Below are 25,008 nucleotides of genomic sequence, written 5' to 3'. Positions count from 1 at the left end.
GCAATCTGAACGGCGTCAGAACGTCAGAAGCAGCACTGAAGCTGACATGAAGAGAGGTGTATCCCGAAAGCTTACCGCTCAACGGCCGGAGCAGCGAGAGCAGAGCGTAGCAGAGGAGAACAAAGCAAAAGTGTACCAGCTCATGGGAAGCATGCTGAGTCAGATAACTGGGGAAGACAGAGAAGGGAATACACGAGAAACAACAAAGCCGCCCGGTAAGCCCAGAGAAAGCGAACGCATTACCGGAGCCCCTGTAGGTGAATTCTGTGTTGTGTTAAGTAACACCATTCAAGAAGTTGATGCAGATTGAAGCAATATTAGAAAAGGGTCGATAATGCACCATTTCAAAACAAGAATTGATGTGGGTGCGCACAGTGCTGGAAGGGGGTTGAGGAATCCATATCCGAAGGAAGGAGTGAAAACAGAAATTAACTGTAATGAGAAAGGATCAGTGACCCAATATTTATAAAAGATTATTTTGGAGATAACAAAGAAAGTAGTTGGAGAATGGAAAAGCCTTGGCAGGATAGTGAACCAGACAAATAGTGAGTCTGGGCCTCAAACCCTCAGGAGAAGTGAATGTTGCGAAATAGTCTGACATCCTGGTAAAAGAGTAAACCAGGGGGCTTGAACTTTGTGAAACAGTGTGACATCCTGGTAGGGGAGTAAACCAGGAGCCGTGAACATTGTGGAACAGTGTGACATCCTGGCAGGAGAGTAAAACCAAGAGAAGTGAACCTTGTGAAATAGTGTGATATCCTGGCAGGAGAGTAAACAAGGACAAGTGGACTTTGTGAAACAGTGTAACATCTTGGCAGAAGAGTAAACCAGGAGCGGGAAGGGAAGTGAACCTGAGGTTGGGAAATGTGGCAAACTAATACATACAAGGGAAGAATGATACTTCTTTTTGGAATCAGTCAGACAGTAGTAGAATCCCCTTGCAGGAGAGTACACCAGGGACATAGAGAGGAGCAATCAGTGGAGAAGGGTAGATCGATACCCCAGAAAACAAGTGGAAAAAGTGTGTTGAACTGGAACAATTAAAAGGAAATGTCTATTTAAAGGGAATTGGAAGGGAAGGCCAATCCCCTTGGAATTGTGAAGTAAAGACCACCATATGTGTAAAGGAAACTCATGGAACAATTCATATCATTTAAGATTTTGAATACTTAAAGTAAAGTATTGAAGGTTGAAGGAATACAAGGCAAAAGAGGACTATTTCCTTAAAACGCATGAAGGCCTAAAGTAACATGGCCCAAGGGAGTAAGTAACATGGCCCAAGGGAGAAGTTGTTCTTGTTGAACTTGTGAAGCAAAACCATAAAAAGAGAAGAGAAACACAGGGAAGGAGCGCCACTTTTGTTGAATAGTGAAACGTTGTGGAAATATAGCCGAGGCACCGGATAGATGCATCAGGATAAGAAGAAACATAGTGGAAGGTAGGATTCCTTTTCCTGGTGGAATTTTATTTATCTCTTTGCTACACATTAAACCTTATGTTTTTGGAACTCTGAAAGAAGGTTACAAATGCATAGTCTATAGTACTTCCCTTGTGCACATTATATTAAGTTTAGAGTGTAAGGGTCAGATTAGTGTTTTTGGACACAGGAGGGGCAACTCTCTTTGTTCAAAATCCTGACGCAGACGTTCCTTAGTTTTGATGAGGCAGGGAAACCCCTCTTAGGTTAAGGATAGATAAGATGTCCCCAACCCTATTGTTTTGAGAAATACAAGTCTATAGCAAACATAAATATGCCACTGTGTCAGAGTCTTACTCTTGATCACCTACAGTACACATTGGTTCCTTCAGTGTATGGTGCAGTGCAGATCCCTGCTTGGGCCTGAGAGTGTGTGTGGGGGTGACTCAGTGTGCAGGGAGGGGGTTACCATGCTGCACCACCCACTACATGATATGGGGTGTAAGGTTTTTATGTGCAGGGGACTATCACATTAGTTCTACTCCTGCTACTGGGTCTTTAAATCATTCCATATGTGAAGCAAAGAAACCACCATGCCCTGCATCCATTTGTTCTCAAAGAAGGTAGGTTTCGACAGTGAGAAGGTAAGGATTAACACCTTTAATTTGTAGGTGTTTTTATTCCCACGGATGCATGCAGTTCCTGAGTGGCACAGAAGCCACAGAGAAAATGGCATGCTACTGCTCCTTTGCAAAATCTGGGTTCAACCTTCACTGCGTGTGACTGAGAGAGAGTTCCAAGCTGGCAGGAAAGCCAGCATGTCATGAATGTAGGTCATAGACCTTAGTACGGGGGTGTGTGGAGGGGAGGGGTCTCTAAAAGTCCATGGAAAGAAATAGTGAATGTGGATGTTCGGAGTAGCAGAGTCACAATGTGAGGCAAAGATGTAGAAAGAACTTAAGGAGGAGGTGTAAAAAGAGCTGAAGTCACAGGGGGTGGTGTACTGAGAGCTGAAGGTGCAAGAGGAGGAAGAGATGTGGAAAAAGCAAGTTGCAGGAAGATGAAACAGTGTGAAAAGAGCCGAGGATGCAGGAATAAGTGGAAATGCTGAGTGAGCAGGTGGGGGTAGAAGGGAGCTGATGGAGATTTTGGAGGTGGAGGTGTAGTGCAAGATAGGGAACCAGGTGGAGGTGCAAAGAGATCTGAGGCTGCAGGAACTTAAGGACAAGAGATCTTGGCGAAGACTGTTAATGAGAAGAGGAAAGTACAGCATTTGGAGAAAGAGAAGATTGAGGAGGATATAGTACAGAGGTTGGAGGAAACATTAAGAGGAGAGATGAATAATGATGTGGAGAAGAGCGATCTAATTGGAGAGGTGTAACATCAAGGAAAGCAGAAGAGTTCAGAGAAAGATAAGAAAAGAGACTAAGTCAGAGAACAGAAAGAGCAGGGCAGGAGTGAGGAGAGTGAACCCAGAAGAGTGAAGGAGGTGAAGAGATAGAGAAAGAAGGAGATACTGAAGATATAGACCTAAGGGATGTGCAAGGAGGATAGGTTGGAGAAGGTGACGAACAAAGAACCATGTAGAAGGTTAGTGGAAGTGCTAAGAAGGTAGCCATTAATAGTCAGTCAACAAGGTAACATCTACCTATTTGTTGTCTGGGGGAAGAGGGATGAAGAAGGGCCTTGAGAAAGATTGTAAGGTTGTCTGACAGACAGCACAAAGGTCAAAGCAGAGATATCGATACACGCCCTGAAGCATGAGCGAGCATCGGATTAGCAAAGAGGAAAGGGAGACAGACTTGGGTGATGAAATCAGACCCCTAAGACGGGGAAGAATTATAGCACTTCGGAAATTAACTAGAGATACTCTTCGGCTACCTCGCCTTTGGGCGATGCATGTGTTTTATTTTGGCAAACACATGCCCCTCCCAAATGTGAGTGGATGTTTTATCTGATAGATGCAACCCAACCGGTGGCCTCAAGAATAGGCAACATTTATAGGCAAGTTTTCTCTGCTGTGTTTTATTTTTCCTATTTCCTTCTTTTTTCAATTTTGGATTTTATAGGTGAAATGTCTCTTGTGCATTTGCTTCTTTTATATTTCCCCTATTTCTCTTTCTTCAATTTCAAGATTTGCAGTCACAACTTGGTGCTTTTGTTATATTTCCTCTTGGTGTTTTTCAGCTTTGACTTTTGTAGGTGACTTGTCTCTGTTGCTTCAGCTGATTTTCTGTTTCTCTTTTTCAGTTTTTAATGTGATTGAAAAAAGAGCAACATAAAAACCAGCAGACAAAATTCTTACAAAGCCATCTGTTTTGAATTGTGTTGGTGGTTAATGCAGGCGACATTTCTCTGTGGCTTCTGTTCATTTTTTTGTGTTTCTCCTCTTATTCTTTTTTCAGCTTGGAATTGTGTAGGTGCCTTCTGGAGGTATTTTTTAGTATGTTATTTATTTGTTCATTTAAATAATCCACCATACAACAACGGGTGTTAATCTGGCTCCCAGTGCTGTTGGACAGGGATAGACAAATTGATCCAACCTGGCTCAATAGTAAACGTGAAGTTTTCATTTAATTGTTGCATAGTTTTTAACTCAAATCCAGTTTCAGCCAATCCACACTATGATTGTGCCAATATGCATTTAAAAGATCTTCCACCAGCACCTTTTTGTCTGTTGCTGAAGCTCAATGGTAGTTATATTTTATGACTGCAAGGAGTTCATTTTTCTTGATGAGATTGGGGTGTAAGGAGATGTCCTCTAGCCCAGAGGTCACATCGTATGGTGTATTTTCAGTTCTTTCTGATCCAACAGGCATGAAATTGGTACAGAGCTCACATTTCCACAGTGATTTGGAATATCAATGTACAGTGACCTTTCTGGACCTCATTAGACTTTTGTGACGCAATGGCAGCAAGGGCATGGTGAAACCTGTTCTATCCCGCGCAGATAAAGCCACGGATCACCTAATGGTTTGTACACGTTGACCAATTAGAGACTACTTTTTAACCTTCTTCATAACTCTCAGGGGAGATAAATGGGCAGGGACCACAAAGTGGGATAATCGCTAAAGGTCCATCATTTTTTAAATGATGATATTGTTAAGTCTTTTTGCCTAAAATAAATATGGGTATGTGAACGGGTGCTTTTTCTGAGTTCTAAGCTAAATAATAGCATTGAAACGGCAGAGGGCGCCCTTTCCTCACTGCGGGCGTTTCAATGTCATTCTGGACAACTATGTAGTTGATGCTTTTGTATAATATTGTAAGAGGACTTTTAGCATTAAGTATGTGTTGATCTACCAAAGACTACAGATGAAGAATGTACTAGAATGTTAGTCGATTTCAGTGTGATCAAAATGTTTGGGAAATATTAGTCTGACAGAAACATATTGAAAGTATACACTCTGTAATACACAACAGTTTGTTTAAATGCACAGAATATAAAATCATAAGCCTAGCATTGGCAGCACGGGAAATTGGTTTGGCTCACAACATTCTTTGCAAATCAGTGCCTACTGACGTCTAGTTTAATTGACATCTGCTTCCTCTAGAGCTTGTTGCACCTGAACCCGGAGGCAGAAAGATACAACACAAGAGGTATTGACCTCTGCTAAACCCGGCACTGGGCGGACTGAGCCCTTGCTATTACCACTACCCAGTAACTAACTGACCTACCTGCAACAAGCAGGAACCAGGACAATCCCTCTATCTTACCTACCAGCCTAGAAGAAGACCTGTTAGGTCGAAACACGTGTTGGCACCACCTGTTATATCATCAATTGATGAATTCGAGACAATAAAAGATAGGAAGAAATGAATATCACAAACCTTGTGGAATTGCATGATTCAGGTGCCGAGAAGGCAATGGGGTAAATCCCAGCATACTAAACCGCACAGGCGCCGAATGAGTGAAAACTACAACAATTCTCTCTGGACACACACAATAGGCACCACGAGCACAGGCCTTTTTACAAGTTTCCACCAACTGGCTGCTAGTGCACCGATAACAAAGATGGAGAGTGCGGCAACCCATGGTCCCTGGTGCTCTTAACGTAGTTGCACAAAGGCACACAGAATCTACTTGCAATGGACTGTAGGTACACATTAGGGTCGATACAGTCTGCTATTGCAGTCACACTTCTGGGGTCTCCAATCCCTGCTTGTTGAACACTGGCACAGAGCAGCAGGTGCAGCAGGTGCTCCATGACACTGTGCTTCATTGCCTACAGCGCTGATGATATTGCAGCTGCATGGCTGATTGTGCTGAGGAATGTCAATTCACCAAAAGGCCAATGTGCATTTTATGTGGAGTTTAGGTTTGGGGATGCTATATACTGACTCCTCGTTCACCAGAGGTATCTCCTGGTTTATCTAATCTGAATTTGAACCCTGACCTGCGATTAATTTTGAGCAAATAACTTAAAAATAACGTGTGATAGCAACATGTTCATTTGCACTTCCTTTAATTGTGCTGTCTCAATGCAAACCCTAGTCTGAAAATCAGTTTTATCTTCACTGGGTGCCTGGTCCTTAACCCTGCAGTTATTGACTATGGCACATGCGTTGCAAGCAGTGTCCTGGGGAAACAAGCTGGTGCTCAGGGGTAGCAAGTTGGCACCGCTGCTTCTCCTCCATGATGTCCATGGCCGACTCAGTGTTTCTTGCAGTTCAAGATGCTCAAGCGTGGACTTGATACAGCGCAGAAATCAGGAGGTGCAGCAAAGTCGCCTCCCATGTTACTTTTCATAAACATGTCTTCTGCCATTTAACTGAGCTCCCTTTAGTAGCCCTGTTTTCTGCAGTTGGATCTGGCGTTACAGATAAGTAGGACTATAGGACACTCCTTTATTAGGTTCACCTTTACCTGAGCCCTTATGATGCAGTCTATAAGGCAACGTTTAGTAAAGTACCGGCACTGGGAAAATGATGGACAATACTCTGGTGTCTGTTAGCTCTCACAGTTGCAGGCCTTCTTGGAATCTCCTGCCTCACTCCCTGCAGATGTGGTGGTTATTGTTTAGCGCAGTTTTTGGGGCATGAGAGAACATGTGCTATTGGTTTCTGTTAGGAGGTGCCCACTTGCTTATCATCGCCTTATTATCTATCTGCGGTTCTCTCTGCCTCTCTTTCTTGAGTCCATCTCTTCATATCAAGGCTAGGGGTTCTTTCGCTGGCTACTATTACACCATCTTGGAAGGGAGGCATCTGTTTGCGTGGGGTGGCCACTGTGATCAAATGAGTAAGGAACCCGTGATGCATTTTCTATTGTTTTGCTCTCAAAGTTTCTTCTTCGAGCCGAGCAGCCTTTTCGCTCATGGGAGGTGAGGGTTTGTCAGTCTGCCATGTGCTCTGCCAGAATGTGGACTCACTGGTATTTCGGGTTGCCACTGCTCAGTTTCTTTTTGCTGCCTTGAAAATTCAACGCAAGGGCCTTCTTGCATGACACTTTATTACAACTGTGCTTTGTGCATTTATTTTAGATGGGTTACATTGTATTGCATGATTCTATTTTTGAAGTCATTTAATAACATATTTTATATTGGCTATGGTATTGTTTCTTGCAATAAAACAATTTGATCTACCGACAAACAAATAAAGCCTAGCAGAACAGCAGTTTGTGGCAAATTGTGACCAGGGCGCTGTTTAAAAAAACTCTTTAACATACCATTTGGGTTGTGTAGGCATCCTACACTCGGTGTGGCAGGGAAGATCACTGAAAGGTCTGTGGCTCATGAATGGGCTGAATAAAGAGAATTCGGAAACATGCCCATGTTAAGCTCACTAACAATGCCGACTTTTTTTTAAAACCCCTTTTACACCAGATATATATGCGCGGGAAGACATCGCAGCCACCCCCCCCATATTAATATTATGTATATCATATACCCCCCACATATAAATGCGGTCTAAGGGGGTTAAATAAAAAGTCGCCATTTTCGGCCATGGTAATTGTGAGGGCGACATTTTGGCCCATTACCTTTTGAAACATATGCTGCTGTCGAGGAAGATGTAGCCCCCCCCCCCTGTAGCCCCCACTCGTGTCACTGCTTTAGTGTCTTGGTAGGAGCTGTTTGCCAGGTACATTACCATGCCAGCCGGGCGCTGACGTAGCCCCATCCTCGCAGAAGCATTAGCATAGTGATGAATGTGATCCCATTACGGCAGCCTGCTTTCATTATTCAGCAAAATTGTTTATTTTGGGCCATGGATCTGTTATTTTGACATCTAATAACACACTTAACCTCAACACCTGTTCAGCTTTCTGGATGCACCGATCTATGAGGTTAACCATTTGTAGTCTGGAGCCAGTGGGAGAATGCCCAAACGCTTAATTCACTTACACCTGCAGTATCCATGGAATTCATGCAAAATATTTGAATTCGTGTTTTCAAATGGATTCCTATTCTACTGGGAGGCACTGTGATATTCCGTGTAATATACAGTATGTGTCATTGACATCTGTAATATTTGCTGTAATACAGTACCCTGCGTCCCCGCAGGCTTTAAATGTTTTTCTACAATCGTTGATACGCATATGAAAACGAAATGTACCCCCTCCCCCCAGGTCCCCCCACACTCTCGTCCACTCTCTTCACATTGTGGCACTATATTCAAACCAAATGATCATATTTAGCCACATGGAACATTTTGCATTATGTATTGTCTTGCAGTGTAGGGAGTAAATGCGACACTGGTATGTAATGACATACCATGCTGTGTTTAACCACTTTACCAATGCAAACAAGAACAGCTGAACTCCGACACATCCCTTCACAGAATGTGCAGTGAAGATGTGGCATGGCCGCATTCAGTGCAGTAGTTTGGGCTTGCACACAACATGGATAGGCATGTCCTGTGCCGTGAATTTGTGTGCTTATATACACAGGAATGTGCTTCCATCCAGAGTGTTGTCAGTGTATAGGATCGGACAGAGGCGTTGCTGGGGGGGAGGGGCTAAGGGGGCTATAGCCCCTGGTCTTTTGGTTGCAGACCCGGATAGAATCTCAGGAGCTACAACCAAAAGGCTAGGTAGCCCCCTATCCCGACAGTTCCGACATCAGCGTAGCTCCTGGTCTTGTCCAGACCTAGCAACACCCCTGGGATCAGACACTGAACACTGAACTTCTGAAAAAATCAATCCGCTTTTAGAGTTGGGTTTGAGCCACTCAGCTGGTGAACCACTTTAAAAAATAAATGCAATGTTTTATTTTGCCGAGGGAGGTAGAATAATAATGAACCACTATAAATGAATACAATAAATCAGGGGTCTGCAACTTTTAGCTCTCTATGTGTTCTTGTCTACAACTCCCATGGACCTCACCATTCACTATGCTGTCTAGAACTCATAGGAGCTGTAGTGCACAACATCTGGAAAGCCAAAGGTTGCAGACTCCTGCCATAAATCAAACATTGGACAATTGCTTTGAAATATTCGCTATGACAAAAAAGAAATTTGAAAACAACAAATAGGAATATAGCCGGCGGGTTTGAATGTTGGGACGTACTGTGACCGATGCAAGGGCTACTTCCAGCACTCCCGACAGCAGAACTCCTTGGCAACAAATGCTCCAGAGTCATTTTAAGAATTGTTTTTATTAAAAGGCAGAACATAAGAAGAAGATGAGCACAATGTTTAAAATAATAGGTAATTATTGGATGAGTTTCAAAAATGGCATTTTACGTCTTAAACTGTGTACAATCAAGGACTCCAGACAGCGTTAGGCTTGTGCTTTACTTTTGGGAAAGGTCAGAGCTCTCTCTGAATCCCTGCATCTGTTAAGCTGGGGAGGCTTTATTGCAATTTATTGTTATTATTCAACAGGGTCAAAATAATAAAATGCCTTTGGCAAATGAAATCAGAGATGTGATGGCACTTGGCACATGCTGATCTGGTGTGATCTGTTTTAAGTACAAACAAGCAGCCTCTGGGCACCGTATTGCTAGGTGGAACTGAGTAAAAATGCGTGTGTGTGGGGGGTGGTGGGGGGGTAAAGAAATTAACTGTAGAGATTGGGAAGTTATTGAACTTTAACCAGAACAACAGCCCGTCTTATCCTTACACATCATATATTACATGTCAACGTGATCAATTCCTTTCTGTATTTACTTGTTCAGCAACATGTGCCACTCCTGATTTTCCCATTATAAATGAAGAGCTGCAAGTCCTAGAATGTAACTTTGGAATAACTTTGTATTGGGGAATGGAGTAAGGGAAAATATTTCAGAAAATGCAAAGCTGTGTAAAATAGACCACCAAGACTACTGGGCATCCTCTGGCTCTTCACAAAGACCCAACAATAATACTATGTTATTTGGGAGGGGACTTGTGTTGTGCGGTTAAGAGAATTTACACCACGTAACTATTCTGTATGGTAGAGGTGTGTGTAGTTGAGAAAGTGACCATGTATCTATATCAGAAAGTGTATTTTATTTCCAGTGAATATTAGGATTAGGAAACTTGGCTTCTCAAAATGCATTTTGAAAATCATCTCCTGATAGAAAATACTGTTCTCAGAAAACGGTATCAGTTTTTGGTGCTTTGTGCATAGTCAGTGACTACTGTACTGTGTTTTTCATCACGCACTGTACTCTTAAGATCTCTAGAGATCTGTGTCGTGCATAAGGAATGTTAGCATCTTTTGCTGGGTTCCAACCAATCAGTAACCTGGAATGCCAGGTTAAATCCCCTAGCACAAGCCCCCATCATTCTGGGGCAGTTGAATGCTGCTCCCCCATGTGCTGGGCTCCCTTCTCCTACCTCGGTGGTCTTGCACCACCCTGCCACACTGCAACCCAGCTACCTTCCTCTACTTTACAACATGCCCCTCTCCCATCCCCCCCATGGCACCAGACCTGCATTCTTCCTTTCACTCTCTCCTCCCACAAAATACTGCCATGGTAAATGAGAAGGGACTCACTCCCAAGCCTCCTTTCCGTATTCATGGCAGCCATCATTTGTGAGCAGATCTTCCCTTGGATGGATGGATGAATGCTCTATCATGTGCACCCTTGCATCTAAGGGAAGATCTTCTTTAACTGGAAAATACGCTTAGCATCCAGCGATACAAGCCAGACTCTAGTAGCATTAAGCCGTGTGTGCTGCGGTGAGCTTTGGTGTTAGAAGCCCTAAACCCTCATTGAGCCCCTAACTTCTCTGAGGCCTATCTTAACTTCAGTTAGCGGGCCATTATGACCCAAGCTCACCACAGAACACAGAGCGAAACACTAATAATTATTAATAATGGACTGTGAAACTTAAAATATGATAATAGAACGTCATTGGTAGGAAGGCTCAAACGCTCAGCTCTTGCAGGATTCTTGCTTCCCAGGAGAATGTTTTAACCTCTAGTCCAGCAACAATGTGGCAATAAAGTATGCCTGAGTGCATATAAACCTAGTTTCAAAACAAGATGCCTGCATGCATTCTGGACAGTGCATGCATGTTTAGGCTTGATGAACCCTGTTGAATGTCAAGGAGACACCTAGAGACGAAATGTACACAATGGGCCTCATTACGACCCTGGCGGAGAACCATGGTGCAATTTGCACCATGGTCCATGGCGCTAAGCTGCCAACTCCGCCATGGTGGTTGGCGGACTTACCGCCCCATGCCGACCTTGGCGGAGCGGTAAGTCCCCAATCCCCATTTACCCTTCCCCATTCCCATTTTTGCCCCATAGGGTATAATGGGAGTGGGGAAGGCGTTAATTATGCCACCGTAAATTACGGTGGCGTAATTAACAACAAGTCCCGTAGCGCCATGGATTTTTCCGCCTGCAAAAAGCAGGCGTAAAAATCACCATGGCGCTACGGAAACTCGTAGTCAGGCGGAGAGGTACGCCATGCACTACGCCGGCGTAAAACCCTCTCCGCCAGGGTCGTAATGAGGCCCAATGTCTCTCAAGGCTCTATATAGGGCAGCTTCAGATTTTGGTGCCAACATTGTGACAATATGTGTCAATGTAACAACACTTTTAGGCGAGAAAAAAAGAGCAACATGCCCAAATGACACCTCAATTACAGTATAGCTGTAATATACTATACTGTTGTCTCGGGAGGATAGCTCAGGAGCAACATTCTCGTCTTGGTAGCAAGACGATGCGAAGCGACACAGGTTAGATCCCCGGGTCTGCACTTAGAAAGCTCTGGGTATTAAGCGTGTTATAAATAACCCATTACAATGACATGTGTTGTTATCCATTGATACTGCTGGCTGCTTAGCTCAATTATTGTCCATCTCAGGTTTGGAAGATAATGGAACTGAGATGCAAGTACATAAAGTGATCGCTCATGATCACACAATGTGGACGAATGGGTAAGCCTGGATTGCAATTTAGGATTTTGAATTCACTTGGCCATTTGGTCACTAAGACACTTCCTCGTCACATATTTTGGAAACTGAGGAACAGCAAGAGGAGTAATTACCAGGAATTAATCAGTGCACCAATTGGGCAGTTATCCTGTGGCTCACTACTACAGATCATACAAACCTTTTGCAAAATTAGCTCGCCTGGGTTTGGTCTGCTACTGATCTACACCAGGCAGCATCTACTGGTAAAGCCAATTGGACCTTATCGTCCCAGCTCTCTGATTCTGCACGGTTTGTTTCTGCCCATTCCTGGTCAATTTGTAAATTCACACTTACAATGGTGTGGCGAGGATGGCCATTTCCCTGCAACTATATTTGTGAACAATTTGCAAGAAAAAACAAGTATTCTGATTTATGTCTACTCCTCTCCCACTTAGCCTGCTCAGCTATCATCATCTGAGGAGCAAAGAAGATGAAACCAAAACAAATGTGTCCTCTTCCTTCATATTCCACAACATTATGAATGACTTCAATGCCTTCCACATCCCCTCCTCATCAATAAGAATTGATACTTTGAAAGATGTTTCTGAAATCTTGCACAGCTAATGTTAATCTGGCTTTTTGGGATAAAAAGACTACCACAAAAATTGAAAACAAGATGTATGCTTCTGCCACAGACTGGACATTTGCACTCACTGTGCAGGGAGTACTTTACAAAAAAAGATATTACTAAGAAACTCCTCTAACTCAATGTCTAAACACCAAATTGCCATATTTCAAAGAGTTCTAGTTGTGGGCCTCCCATGGGATACGGAACCTGCTCTACCAGAATTGGACTTCAGGCACCTCAATGTTAGGTGTTATTTATTTAATACAAACCCCTTGCTTCAGCCCAGGGATCTGCAACCTGTGGTTCTCCAGAGGTCTTGGACTAAGACTCACATGATCCCTCACCATTGACTATGCTGGTTAGGGCTGATAGTAATTTCAAACAAAACTATCTGGAGAGCTAAAGGTGGCAGACCACCTACTTTAGCAATTAAACCAAACCACCTGTTTTGTTTTTTAATCTTGCCATCTCCTCTGGTTGTGAGCTGTACTCCTATAATGATATACCATGCACTCTGAATAAATTAACACATGACTATTTGTAAGGCACTGTTTCTCTAAAGCCTCAGCATACCACTCCTACTCTGAAGTATTGTTTATCAGTAATACATCCTATGCTTTCAATCACATTTTTAGTTCTCTCTAAATTATCTCTTCCCATGGATTTGCTTGCTCTGCTCTGTTTTCACTGTTACCCATATCTGATCTATCCTTAACAATAATCCTCTATTTCTCCTCAATTAGGTAGAGTGGCTAAAGAATGAGGATGTTCTGAATCCCGTTCAGGACACCAATTTCCTCATCACCATTGACCACAACTTAATCATCAAGCAGGCCCGGCTATCAGACACCGCCAACTACACCTGTGTGGCAAAAAACATTGTAGCCAAACGCAGGAGCACCACAGCAACTGTCACCGTATTTGGTAACTATGCAGAGATTTGACAGCTTGTAAACTAGCATATTATTAATGACATGTTTCAGACATGCAAAACAGTGATTGGTGTAATATTTCGCAACGGAATAGGTATGCATTGGGACACAGAATCAAACATAGATTTCTAAACTGCTAGGCTATCTGAGATGCACCACTGGTCTCCTGGGCACCCCCTGACTCTTCAGCCAGACCAATCAACCATGCTGCAGTCTTTGGATTGGGACTCTTTATTTTGTGGGGATGTGGCTTGTACTGGAATATGCAGGATGTATAGTACTTAAGTATCCTGTAAGGTAGAGGTGTGTTGTAGTTGAGAGTCTAATTATGAATCTATACAAGAAAGACTATTTCCATTCCAGACTTGATTACAGATTATGATTAGGACTTTCTTTCTCAGAGTGGATAGTCAGAGGATCCCGAGAAGCCAAACACTGGACCCAAAAGGGCCCTTGGCCAAATGCTAGCCATCCATACCCAGCATCCTGCATGCATCGATAGTATAATAATAGACCTGGGAAAATCTGTGAACGGTTTACTAGTCAGTGTACTGAATGGACTACAATGACGGAGGAAAGTCTTCTATACATAAATACACATAAAGAGAAAAACGTATCAACGACTGACACAGCAGAGCTACTTATTAGCTATTTTTCTTTAGAGTATGACAGAGCATACCAAGGCATTACGGTCTGTATTAAGGCAATGAAAATATAGCATACATACAGAAGATGGACAAACAAGTCAGCAGAAATGATTTGTGCATGTTCACAAAGTTACTGGAGAAATCACAAAAATGACACATGGGATTAACACAATGAATAACTGCTTTTAGGAATAATCTCCACCTAGAATCTTTAAAAACATTGGGCCTGATTCTCAAATGTTTGTGCTAGCACAAATGAGGAAGTGTCCATCAGCATCTCCATCTTGCATCTAAAGTCCAAAACTGAACAACATCAGGAAATGGCTGGAGCATCTTTAAGATGCTGCTGAACAAATCATTGTGAATCACATTTTCACATGAACATCGAAAGCTGCTGCAAGCACCATCAGGTTTGCCATTGTTTTATCCTATCTTAATTGAGTATAAGCCAGAAGGTCTAACTCAGGGGAGCTCATTGGTATCTCATTTGCTCGAGGGCAAATCTTTGTTAATCATGCCCAGTACTTTGTTGATGCATTAGTAGAAATGCGATGGAGAAGAGCCAGGGCAGCAGAACATTATTTTCCCTGTTTCCTCTGTTATCTCACCTACAATAGAGGAAAATCAACTCAAGGTCAGAGATGGCTCGAAGTCTGATTGTTTTCAAAATTAACTCCTTCTCATTCAAGCAGCTCAGATGATGAGGTGCAGCAAGAAATAGCTTCCTCAATGGTGTCACAATTTTTAACTAATACTCACTGACAAATAGGATGGAAGGGAAGGGTAACCATGACACTTGCAAGGCTACTTCACACTAACCCCACATTCTTAGGATGGTGACTGATAGACCCTGGGGTAAAAGGCTGTGTGATGCTGACCCATAGTCATTATAACTAGAACACCACTGGGGTCACCATCCCTTACGTAGTTTCATACGTAAGGTTCCTCACAGGGCTCTCAAGAACCACATCATGGCCCTGGAATTTAACTGATAGGCAAACGGAGAAATATATTGCATTTTGGAAAATCAGGCACGCAAGCCCTTGATCACAGGCTCTTTGAGTTGTATGTTGCCCTTAGTGAATACCGTAGGACAGCCAAAGACAGGTGCAGAATCTCAGTTAATGGGCCACAGAAGCTCACAGCCACTGAGATGGAGGGAGCAAGAGCCATAAATTAAGTCCTGCCTGACTCCCAAATGGCAGAAAGCCCTTACACCTAAATGGTCCTCAGTGCCCCTGGGCACTTCAGCACTGAAGGGAACACACAGGCACAGGGTGAAGTTGTTGTTTGCTTAGCTCTTCAACAATCAAGAACCTCACTCCATATCAGAAAACAGCTGCCCCACATGTCCTACTCCGTAATCCATATATAATCCCCTGTAGACTATAACAATGGAGGAATAATTCTGGGAGGCGTATAGAAGTTAGGAGACTGTTAGAGAGGTGAGTCTGTTCGGAGTAAGGAAGATAACGTATACAGGAGGAAGAGGTGGCACATATAGATGGAGAATAACGACAAGAGATGCACCATCATGAGAGAGAGGAAGAGGAGGGGTGAAGAGGTGGCAGTAGATATAGAGCATACCGGGAAGGAGGTGACATAACTAGAGAAGGAGGGAGGAGATGTGAAGAAGGAACAGACACAGTGAAGGAGGAGGAGGTGAAATATCTGGAAAGAGGGGCAGAATATGAGGTCAATAAACATCTGAGGAAGGAGCAAAGTAGAAGGCACACCAAGAGAGAGAGAGAGAAAAGCACAGTTTAGGAATGCATATATTTAGAGGAAGGTGGAGGCAGATACAAAGGAGGAGGAGGTGATGAAGCATCTGGAGATAGAGAAGAGGAGGTGTAGGAGAAACATCAACAAAGACAGAAAGGGGAGGGGGAGAAGAAACATCGGAAAATTAAGAGGGGAGAGGGAAATACATGAATATGGAGAGAAAGGGACAGAGAGGAGGAAGTGGACAAACAGGAATCAGTAGAAGAACGAAGGAAAGGGAGTAGTTACAGGGAGGCCTAAGGGGGAGTGCAGTTCTTGAAGGCTTCACAACTAGTGCAGAAGGGCCAAGTCAAGGGCCAGAGTTAATCTGAGGTAAGAGCAAAGGGGAGGCAAACACAAGCCCTGATCCACGTTAATATTGTGTTATTCTCTTTCCAAGCATGATGGTAAACGCTGAAGCGCCTTGCTGTCCAACTGTTTGTGTAGTGTCCGAAACCTGACCTCCGTTGAACAACCTAAAGGTATTGGGTCATTGATGCTTAGTAACAGACTCCAGGCAGACTAACATGAGAACCTAACAACTCTTCCCAGACAAGAAAGACATCGAGTCAGGAAAGAAGTTTTTGGGACACTGCAAAATGTCAGAGTCCTTGAGGGACAGTTTGACCACCTAAGGAGGTGGTCGTAAACTAAGGGCCAAGTAGTAATGAGAACCACAGTACTAAAGGACGTTTAGGATCTAATCGGGTACCATACTGATTGACATACAGTGTTCAACCCCGTTGCTGCAGTTTCAGTCAAACCTAATCCCTTACGTGACAAGAGAAAAAAGGTTACTAGCGAACTCCAGACTGTTCCCAAGTCAGCTTTTGATCCCTTTGATGTCATAGGTCGCAAATGTAATGTTTCTTTATCTCCATTAGTAAGAAGGCTCTACGATGGGAAATTATCCCCCGAGAGAGAAATAAAGCTCTACCAATTGCACTTTTCCTTAGCACCACATTGGTAAAACAAAGCAGTTAATTGTCCAGCTGTATCAATTTAATTAGGATTGTTTTGCAGTTGTTGGTGCTAATGCACATCTTCAAAGATAGCACCCATTGTGCATTTGGATAAGACTTGCAAACTAATTTCTCATAGTCTTCGAAATAATAATTGATCAAAGTAAGCATTTCAAACTGCACACTTTAGGGAATTTCCATATTTTCTGTAATTTGCTTGAAATCAATGCAGATCCTCCAACCCTGCCAGTAAGTGGTCACTTGTGGCCACTACGTGCATTGCATTAAATATTAGCTGCAGAGTTTATTTTTACCTTACAGGGGAGATTTGCTTGACACATTGGCTGTAGTCGGTAAACATCAGTCCAGAATAGCAGCTCTTAAACTAGACCCCAAATGCACAAAGACTGTGAACAATACCTCCACTCAAAGATTGGTGAAGGCGTGTTAGCTCATTAATATATTCTCTTCATTGGTTTTGTTAATGACCATCAAATATGCATATAATTACAGCTGAAATACACAATTCCTCATGTTTCTCGTCTTATGCATAGTCATCGTGGATGTCCTGAAAATCTGACATTGCGTGAGGTGAGGAGCCTACACTACGAAGAATTTTCATAGAATGTATAACTTTTAGTTCATTTTTAATATAAATATTAGCAGGAAGGTTTTAGGAAAATGCTACAGGAAATAATTTGTAATTGCCCATGATCCATACTATAGCTATTCGCCATGTTCACACTCTCCAAGCAAATTGGAAGTTAATATTGAATAAAACCCTCTTGGCAAATTGTGTGACAGTATTAAAAAATGAGACTTTGAAAGGATATGTTACTTAAGATGGGGCTTCTCTGCTTTAGGCTATTTGGGCAGGTTGTGATCATTATATACAAGGCCAGAATAGCAAAGCTTGAACCTAGCACATGAAAAAGCACAGGCAAGAAAATTGTCCTCTCCTCATTGGTGGTGGATCATATACTAGCCAGCACTTCTGGTTAAATAGCATGAGGAACTCAGTTTCTGATGAAGGTGTACTATGTGGCCCTCTTATTTCTTTTCACGACTGCATCCTGGATAATTAAGAGTTGGAATTGTTTGTGTGTGTGTGTTTTTGACATAGCATTTGATACTTTATAGGTTAATTAAGTGACTAACATTGACTTAGATAATCGAAAATGCTGAATATTTAAGGGTAAATAAACAATGGAGTTTGTATTATGCACTATATAGTTGGTAAATATTACTATTATACATATTTACTGGGAAAAGTGAGTCTATTTAATCAAGTTATCAGGTTATATAATGTTGTGTCTGTTATTTGTGGTAGTAGTGCAGACTCTCATTTACTTCCCTAAAATGAACTGCCTGGAAATATTGCTTCTAATAGCATTATAGTAAGTGGAAATTCGAGAAGTGCTTGTCGGAATAGTTGATTATAAAATTAGAAGTATCTATGTTGTTTATGATTGCACTGCCAACAGATAAAGGTGCACCAAACTAACACACAACCTCTTTTTTAATCCCTTTTTAGTGAATGGAGGTTGGTCCACCTGGACCGAATGGTCCCCATGTAATAACCGGTGTGGCAATGGGTGGCAAAAGCGAACTAGGACCTGCACCAACCCTGCTCCTCTGAATGGTGGTAACTTTTGTGAAGGCCACCCATTGCAAAAGCTTACCTGCACCACCATGTGCCCAGGTAAGCTAGATTTCAGAATATAGACAAACAGTATATATTATATTAAAGCACATTAGCACATGGAAATCATTATTGACCGTCTCTCAGCCAATCAGAATGTTTAGAGTGCAGTCAATAACTACTGGTATTGACTGCATTCTGAACATTCTGTCTTCAGAAGCAGACTGGGGAGCAATAATGCTGTTTTAACGCAAGATTTTGTTCAACAAGACAATTTCTCTCTGGGAGGACCTTTTTTTCCAGCAACATGCTATTTAACACATGAAAGAGAAAAAGAAAATATTGGAAAATGCTTTCACTTTCTTATAGAGAAACCATTTTGCTTTTACATGCCACTTAAGGCATGCCCATGTTAAACCAGTTTCAGTTCAAACAAGTTGCAATTAAAATGCTTAATTTATTAATACAACCATGTTATTTAAATACTACAAAATAAAACCACATTTAATTTACAAACTCTGTTTGCCTATTCACTCTTAAAGTACATTTTTTTAACGTAACCTCTAGAAAATTCCAAAACATGTATTACTTCTACCATCATGTGCTAATAGCCTTATAGACCTCGGGAGGACTAATTATCGCCTCAGGACATAACTTGGCAGCGGGTCATTATCCCATGATAGTGACCCCTCCCTCAGTTTAGAAGGCCATATTATCTGGCAAAAATATAAAAAATCCCATGATGCATCTTAACATATAACTGAAACATATATCTGAAACACTGACAGAGAAACCTACTTCTCCATTTCTCTCTTGCTGCAAAATCAGTTCCTGTCACGTAAAACACTGAAAAACCTGGCTGTGCAATTTTGTGTTAATAAAGAGTAAAGTATCTTGCCTTGAAATATGAAAATAGATTTAAATGTGGCTTGCACACATTTACCATCACAATTAATCATCATTATCATAATGCCGTTATTCGACATGGTGTCATTTGGCATACATACAAAATATACATATTATAGACAATACGAATCATTAGACTAAGATGATACAATTAATTTCACATACAAATGTACAAATCCTGTCAAAATAAAATATTTTAAAGATAAATAAACAAGTTAAAAACATACAACCCCATCCCTAAAAAGCCTATAAACTCAAGATACATTTATTACATTTAAAAAAAATAACATCAAGTGCAATCATGAAGCTTGACACATTTTTGATCTTATATGCCAGGCACTATACATATATGTTGCCACATTATGCATAATCCTCTGTGTTGCTAACCAGGATCAAGGCCTGTTCTATGTGATGGGTATTAACGGGATTAAGAAATGGTCTCAAATATCTGGCTCAAGATATCCTATAACAAGTACATAAAAACATAAAATGAGCCATTGTTTTGTTTCCCAGACCACATGCTGGACAATCATCAGTGCCTTATCATTCCATTTGCAAGTAATACTTGCGATACTAAGAATGTTAAATCACAGTTAACGTCCCTGAGATGTAGTTGGTCCTATAGACAATCTACAGCATGCATTCAACAAATTCCTTCCAAACAACTTGGCAGCTGTCTTGTTCACTGTCATTGCACTTGGCTTAGTGATAGATGCAGGGTCATTCCACAGGATATCAAGATTCAGACGATGCAAGTATCCATTTACATGGGTAAACCAGGGCAAAGACCTCCCTTCCTCTAAGTTTAATACATGGGATATTGATTCTCAGATCCTGAGCCAGTATAAAACTGGTCTCAAATTTAAATCGTCAGCAATTGGTTTCAGGACAAGATCTAAGAAAAGGGGTGGATTAAGACAGATAATAGGACGACTAAGCACACTTTTCAAAAAGGCCTTTTCAGCCCTTGCAAGTTTGTCACAGTTTGCGTAGCTCAATTGTTAGATCCATGTATGGCAGCTGATTTAGCTTGGCTCTATAAATCTCAAGCACCGGGGAAAATATTTATTTTTGTATTCACAATTTAATCATACTGTGTTTTAATGGGTACACAATGATCACCAATGGGGTGATAACACTAAATAATCTCTTTAATACACAAGGAGTAATAGTGATCAAAACAATTCAGCACAGAAATAATACTTTTGTGTGTGTTCAGATCGCATAGCAGTATGGCTACTAGTTCCCCCTGCGCACCCCTCAAACCCCCAATAGGCAATGTAAAGAGATAGGAGGAGAGAGAGCAGGTATTCAGGAATGGCAAAATTCAAACAAAATATCAATCCCAATTTCCCCCCAGCAACACGAGAGAAAAACAGAATTGATTGGCAAGCGGTCAGAATGGGTTTAAAGTTATCTTGAAAATGGATTGGGTAAAAACACTAAATAGGGTTTAAATTGCTGAAATATATTTAAATTATTATGGGAGCCACTTTGGAGAGTTGCACACAAACACTAGCAATGATTTGATACTAAGAAAGAATGTGAAATCTTAAAATTAAGGTCAGAAGCAATCAAAAGCTGTTTTACATGTGTCAGAATTTCCCTAAAGCGAATTAAAGCTGTGGATGTTAGCTACAAGCAGAAGTTGAAATGTTGTTTCTAGCACAAAAAACTGAGGAAGTTATGGACGTTTTAGTGGAGGTCGTGTTTTGAGACAGGTGCAAGAATGAAAAACAGGAATGCACTTTTAAAATGACAAAAAGGATTTCTTACACTAGAGGATGACTATGAACATAACGAATACCACACAAGAACACAGCCACTTGATCAGAATGACTGCCTGCAGTGGTTCCGCCTTCTTCAGAGGAGAAAAGATCAGCGCAAAGATAGTTTTAACAATACTAGCACAGGAGGAAGATAGGAGGGATTGGATGGAGAGTTCAGACAATTCAAAAATATGTCTAACAACAAAGGCTCTGAATACAAGAAAGGATGGGTTTAAGATAGGGATTGACTATGGATAGTACATATGCTAGTGACACCGTTCTATCTATACATACTCACTAGATATGTTTTTAATGGAACCATCAGGATTCTGGTCCATCAAGATTCTGGTCAGGGAAGGGAATCTGGTTCTGGGACAGACAGCTTGGTACATCGGATTGAATCTGCAATCAGCAAGGCGCTCTGGTCACAGTATGGCACAGGACTGGATCTGCCCTTCTTGGTTCTGATGATACTTATTTCAGCAGGCAAGCAGTACAGCACAGCCCAGCTGTATAATGATGCTTCCCCTTAGGTTTTGGGGTTGGTTCTGGTTCTGGAAATTGAAGCCTAGCTGAAAATGGTTCAGCTATGCAATGGGTTCTGCTTTGCCAAGTTTCTGGAGCCTGGAGCAAGGAAGATGTAAAGTTCTGCAGCAGGGTGCTCTGCCAGCATTCGGATAGTAGGTGAATCCGTCTGCCTTTATCTGCCCTCTGCTGTCTCTATTTATGCTATGATAAAGGGTGTGTGTGTGCTGGTTTAGCCTAAGCTCGCCCCTTTGACAGAGATTGGTCAGAATCTCCTCTCTGCCTTGATAGGAGGAGAAAAACAGTGTGTCACCTTTATGGTGTGGGTTTATGAGGCTTATAGTCCACCCCTAGCCTCTTGAACACAAAATCTACATTTAACACAATACATATTGACACATGTGCAACCTCTATAACAACCACATATACAGATTACATATATTGTACAGCAGCTACTCCTCCAAACCCCGTAGCTGCGGGATCTTGTGTCTGCCCTTTTCATCCAGAACACAATGTCCAATTTATCAGCAAATCTCTACAAGTGTGCGCGTATAACATGGGCATGAGTGTATAAAGTTTCATACTTCTAGCAGAAATACATTTGGTGTAAAATCACATTTTCTGCCATTTCCTTCCAAATTATGTCACACGATTTTGCCGCCTCTTGAAATGTGCAACCACAATTTAGATTTACTATTCTGTTACTTTTGTGTTTTTGACAATTTTAAGTGGCAATTTATATATCTTTAAACAAAATTTTCTTTGTGAATGTTCAGCCACACATGGCTGTTTGGGCCCGCCTCTTTTTCTCACCCTTCAGTCCAGAAGCATCTCCTCCCTGTTGGCTCTTGGCAGAGTCCATTTACGACGGTCCTCACACCTCGTATTTCCTGCTTTGCAGCTGTTCATTGTTTCCTTCCCCACTGCAGACCAGGTTCTTCCCCCACCCTATAATTATCATGTTGGTGTGATTTCCTGGTGGAGGGAGCTGTAGGAGGAGGCCTTGCCTCTGTGAGGAAAGCTGGTAATCCAGTTTGGTTGCTTTAGTCAGGTTTAAATGTAAATGTTCATTCTGTTGCATTTTTCCTTAGCTTAAAACAAACTTGTGATTTCACATCACAGCTAAATACTTATTCAAGATTTTAAACCATGGAATCAAAACAATTACAAGATGGGTTACTCTCAATAACAGGCCTCTTAGATTGCAAACATTTGATTTTAGTTTATACATGTTTAAAGTGTAATCCTGCAGGCTACTGCCAGTTGGCATTCAGGCGGCCCATGGTACTGCACCCAGATTTTGACAGATCCACACACAGGCCCCTTTTGCTGTGGAAATCCCTTGATGCTTTCAGCTGTTCAGGACATTGTAAGTTCACAATGATTTCTTATACTAAGTGAATTGTAGCACCCAGCAAGAATTTTGGATGTTTGTGGGTGTTTTGTACCGACATTGTGCAGTTTCAGCAACAATGAAAAAAGGATTTAAAGCAAGATTTTGGGGTTTCCTTTAGCAAAGCACTGCTTTTCCTTCTGTGCTCCATTTTCACATGTTGTGGAGCCCAGTGACATGTTTCAGGAGTGAGATCTCTGTTCCACCACTGACAACATGCATGGCAGATTGGGCAGCCATCTTTTTGTGCTTTGCAAAGTGCGATTTTCAGAGGTTTTGACGCGCACAAGGGTTTTGCGGCCATTTTGATGTTTCTGGCACCATCAGAACACAGCGATGCCGCATGGCAGAGCAGAAGTGGGTTAAGATATCCCACAAGAGAATCGTCCGTCCTGGCCCATACAAATTACAAAAGGATCTCTCCAAGCTGTAGGTGTAATGACACAGGCTAATTTGTTCTCTCCTTCTCCCCCGACTACTAGCCAGTTATCAAAATGTTTGGGTGTCTTTTTCGTAAACCGTCTGTTTTAGCCTACACCATTTGTCCTTAGCAAACGTGTCCTTCGTGTAGTTTGATAAAGATTTGTAAATAGCCCAATGATCGCGCAGCTTCACCTTGTCTACCTTGGGGCCCTCCTTTATACAAGCCAGCAGTTGGGTTTTTGCTAGCTCGCAGTTCTTATCATACCATTTCTTTTTTTTATCATTTTAGCTTTAACTACTCGACTGGGTTATGTAAAGAATGGTTGGAGGGGTGTTATCACCTTGTCAAATATCTCCAGGACTGGACAGTCTGACATGTCTAACCCTGCCAGAATGTCTAAATTGGGTAGCAGTGAAAGATAGATGCTAGGTTTGATACTAGTTAAATTCCAATCAGTCCATTTTACCCCTGCACTTGCGCGTTCTCCCCTGCACTTGTGCATTCTCAATGTCACTGGGCCTAGTAAGATCGTTGTTTTGTCCTCCCTTGTTGCCCTGCCTTGCCTCGCCGTGCACTGAAACACTTGTGTATGAGCGCGATACTAATAACATATCATATCATATAATATCACCCTTTGTGTTTGGCCAGTTATAGTTAACACAGGGGCATGTCGTACTGTTGGTTTAATAGGTCGTTGCTCAAAGGAGTTCATAGATGTCCTAGAGATCGGCTTGTGGTCACTTTTGTGCCTCTGCCCAACTTCAAACTTTTTTTAACCAGGCTCCAATCCCTACACAAAACAAATATATAATCAATCAATGATGTGTTTTCTGTTTCAAAAAAGGTATTCTTAGCTGCCTGATCCCCCTCCAAAAAATGACTGTTACATGCTCTGAGTTCAAGACCATACAATTTCCTGGATGCATCCAGTGCACACACATGCATTTTTAGTGGGTGTAAGGCTATCAATAAGGAAATCTCCCAGATCTTATCCTGTTCCTTCCAGAATGCCTCCAGCTCTTTCAGAGGCTCCAATTGTAGTTGAAATCCTCAGTGAGTATGATATGTATTTTATTGTGGCTGTATCCATCCCAATCATCAGTGGATTTTTGGATTAAATCAATGTCACATGGCCTAGTCTTGATGTTTTGGTGATTATAGAGATTAAAGAGTAATATATGGTGGCCTCCCTGAGCTCAAATTATCAAAAATTGGAGACCTCGAGAGTCCCCCTTGTAACCTGCTGATTAAGAGCTGTATCTAACTAAATAGCCATGCCACCATAGGGTCTTCCTCTGACACCTTTGTTGGCCGGTGTTGTTATAGCTTGGTAGCTCTAACAATATACATGTTCCATAGCCCAGTTTTATTGAAAGCATATACATTATTAATAACCCCCAAATGAAGTTACACCATCAAGGGTGTGCCAGATGTTTTCTTAGCCCTGCTATATTCCAGGAAGTCAATCTTATGTGGTTCGAGGAAGTGGGGGTCTCATGAGCCTGGACTACCTGCCTTCCTCTTAGATGAAAGTTAGCATCTTCCCTAGTCTTCTCTATTCCTACTAGTTTGTGCCCTTGTGTTAGTAATGCCCCTGATTGAGATACCTCTTTCTGTGGGACATATATGATCCAGGATGATAGTATGTTCGAGCTTTGATGGATAAAAGCCCATTTACTAGAAAGCTATTCTTCACAAAAATCTGCAA

General features: G+C 41.9%; 1 protein-coding gene across 3 annotated transcripts in view; it reads left to right on the top strand.

Moving 5' to 3' along the window:
* UNC5B (unc-5 netrin receptor B) overlaps positions 1 to 25,008 on the top strand; it is a 427,137-nt gene that overhangs the window by 307,627 nt on the left and 94,502 nt on the right. For all 3 annotated transcript variants that reach the window (XM_069610733.1, XM_069610732.1, XM_069610731.1), the window contains exons 5-6: positions 13,083 to 13,263; positions 18,176 to 18,343. In XM_069610733.1, coding sequence (XP_069466834.1) covers positions 13,083 to 13,263; positions 18,176 to 18,343 — 349 coding nt within the window. The remainder of the gene's footprint in view (positions 1 to 13,082; positions 13,264 to 18,175; positions 18,344 to 25,008) is intronic.

The sequence above is a fragment of the Ambystoma mexicanum genome, chromosome 8 (assembly GCF_040938575.1).
Source record: "Ambystoma mexicanum isolate Mex_15411 chromosome 8, UKY_AmexF1_1, whole genome shotgun sequence".
Taxonomy (NCBI): domain Eukaryota; kingdom Metazoa; phylum Chordata; class Amphibia; order Caudata; family Ambystomatidae; genus Ambystoma; species Ambystoma mexicanum.
The sequence above is the reverse complement of the archived record's forward strand: the minus strand, read 5'-3'. Positions and strand labels throughout refer to the sequence as shown.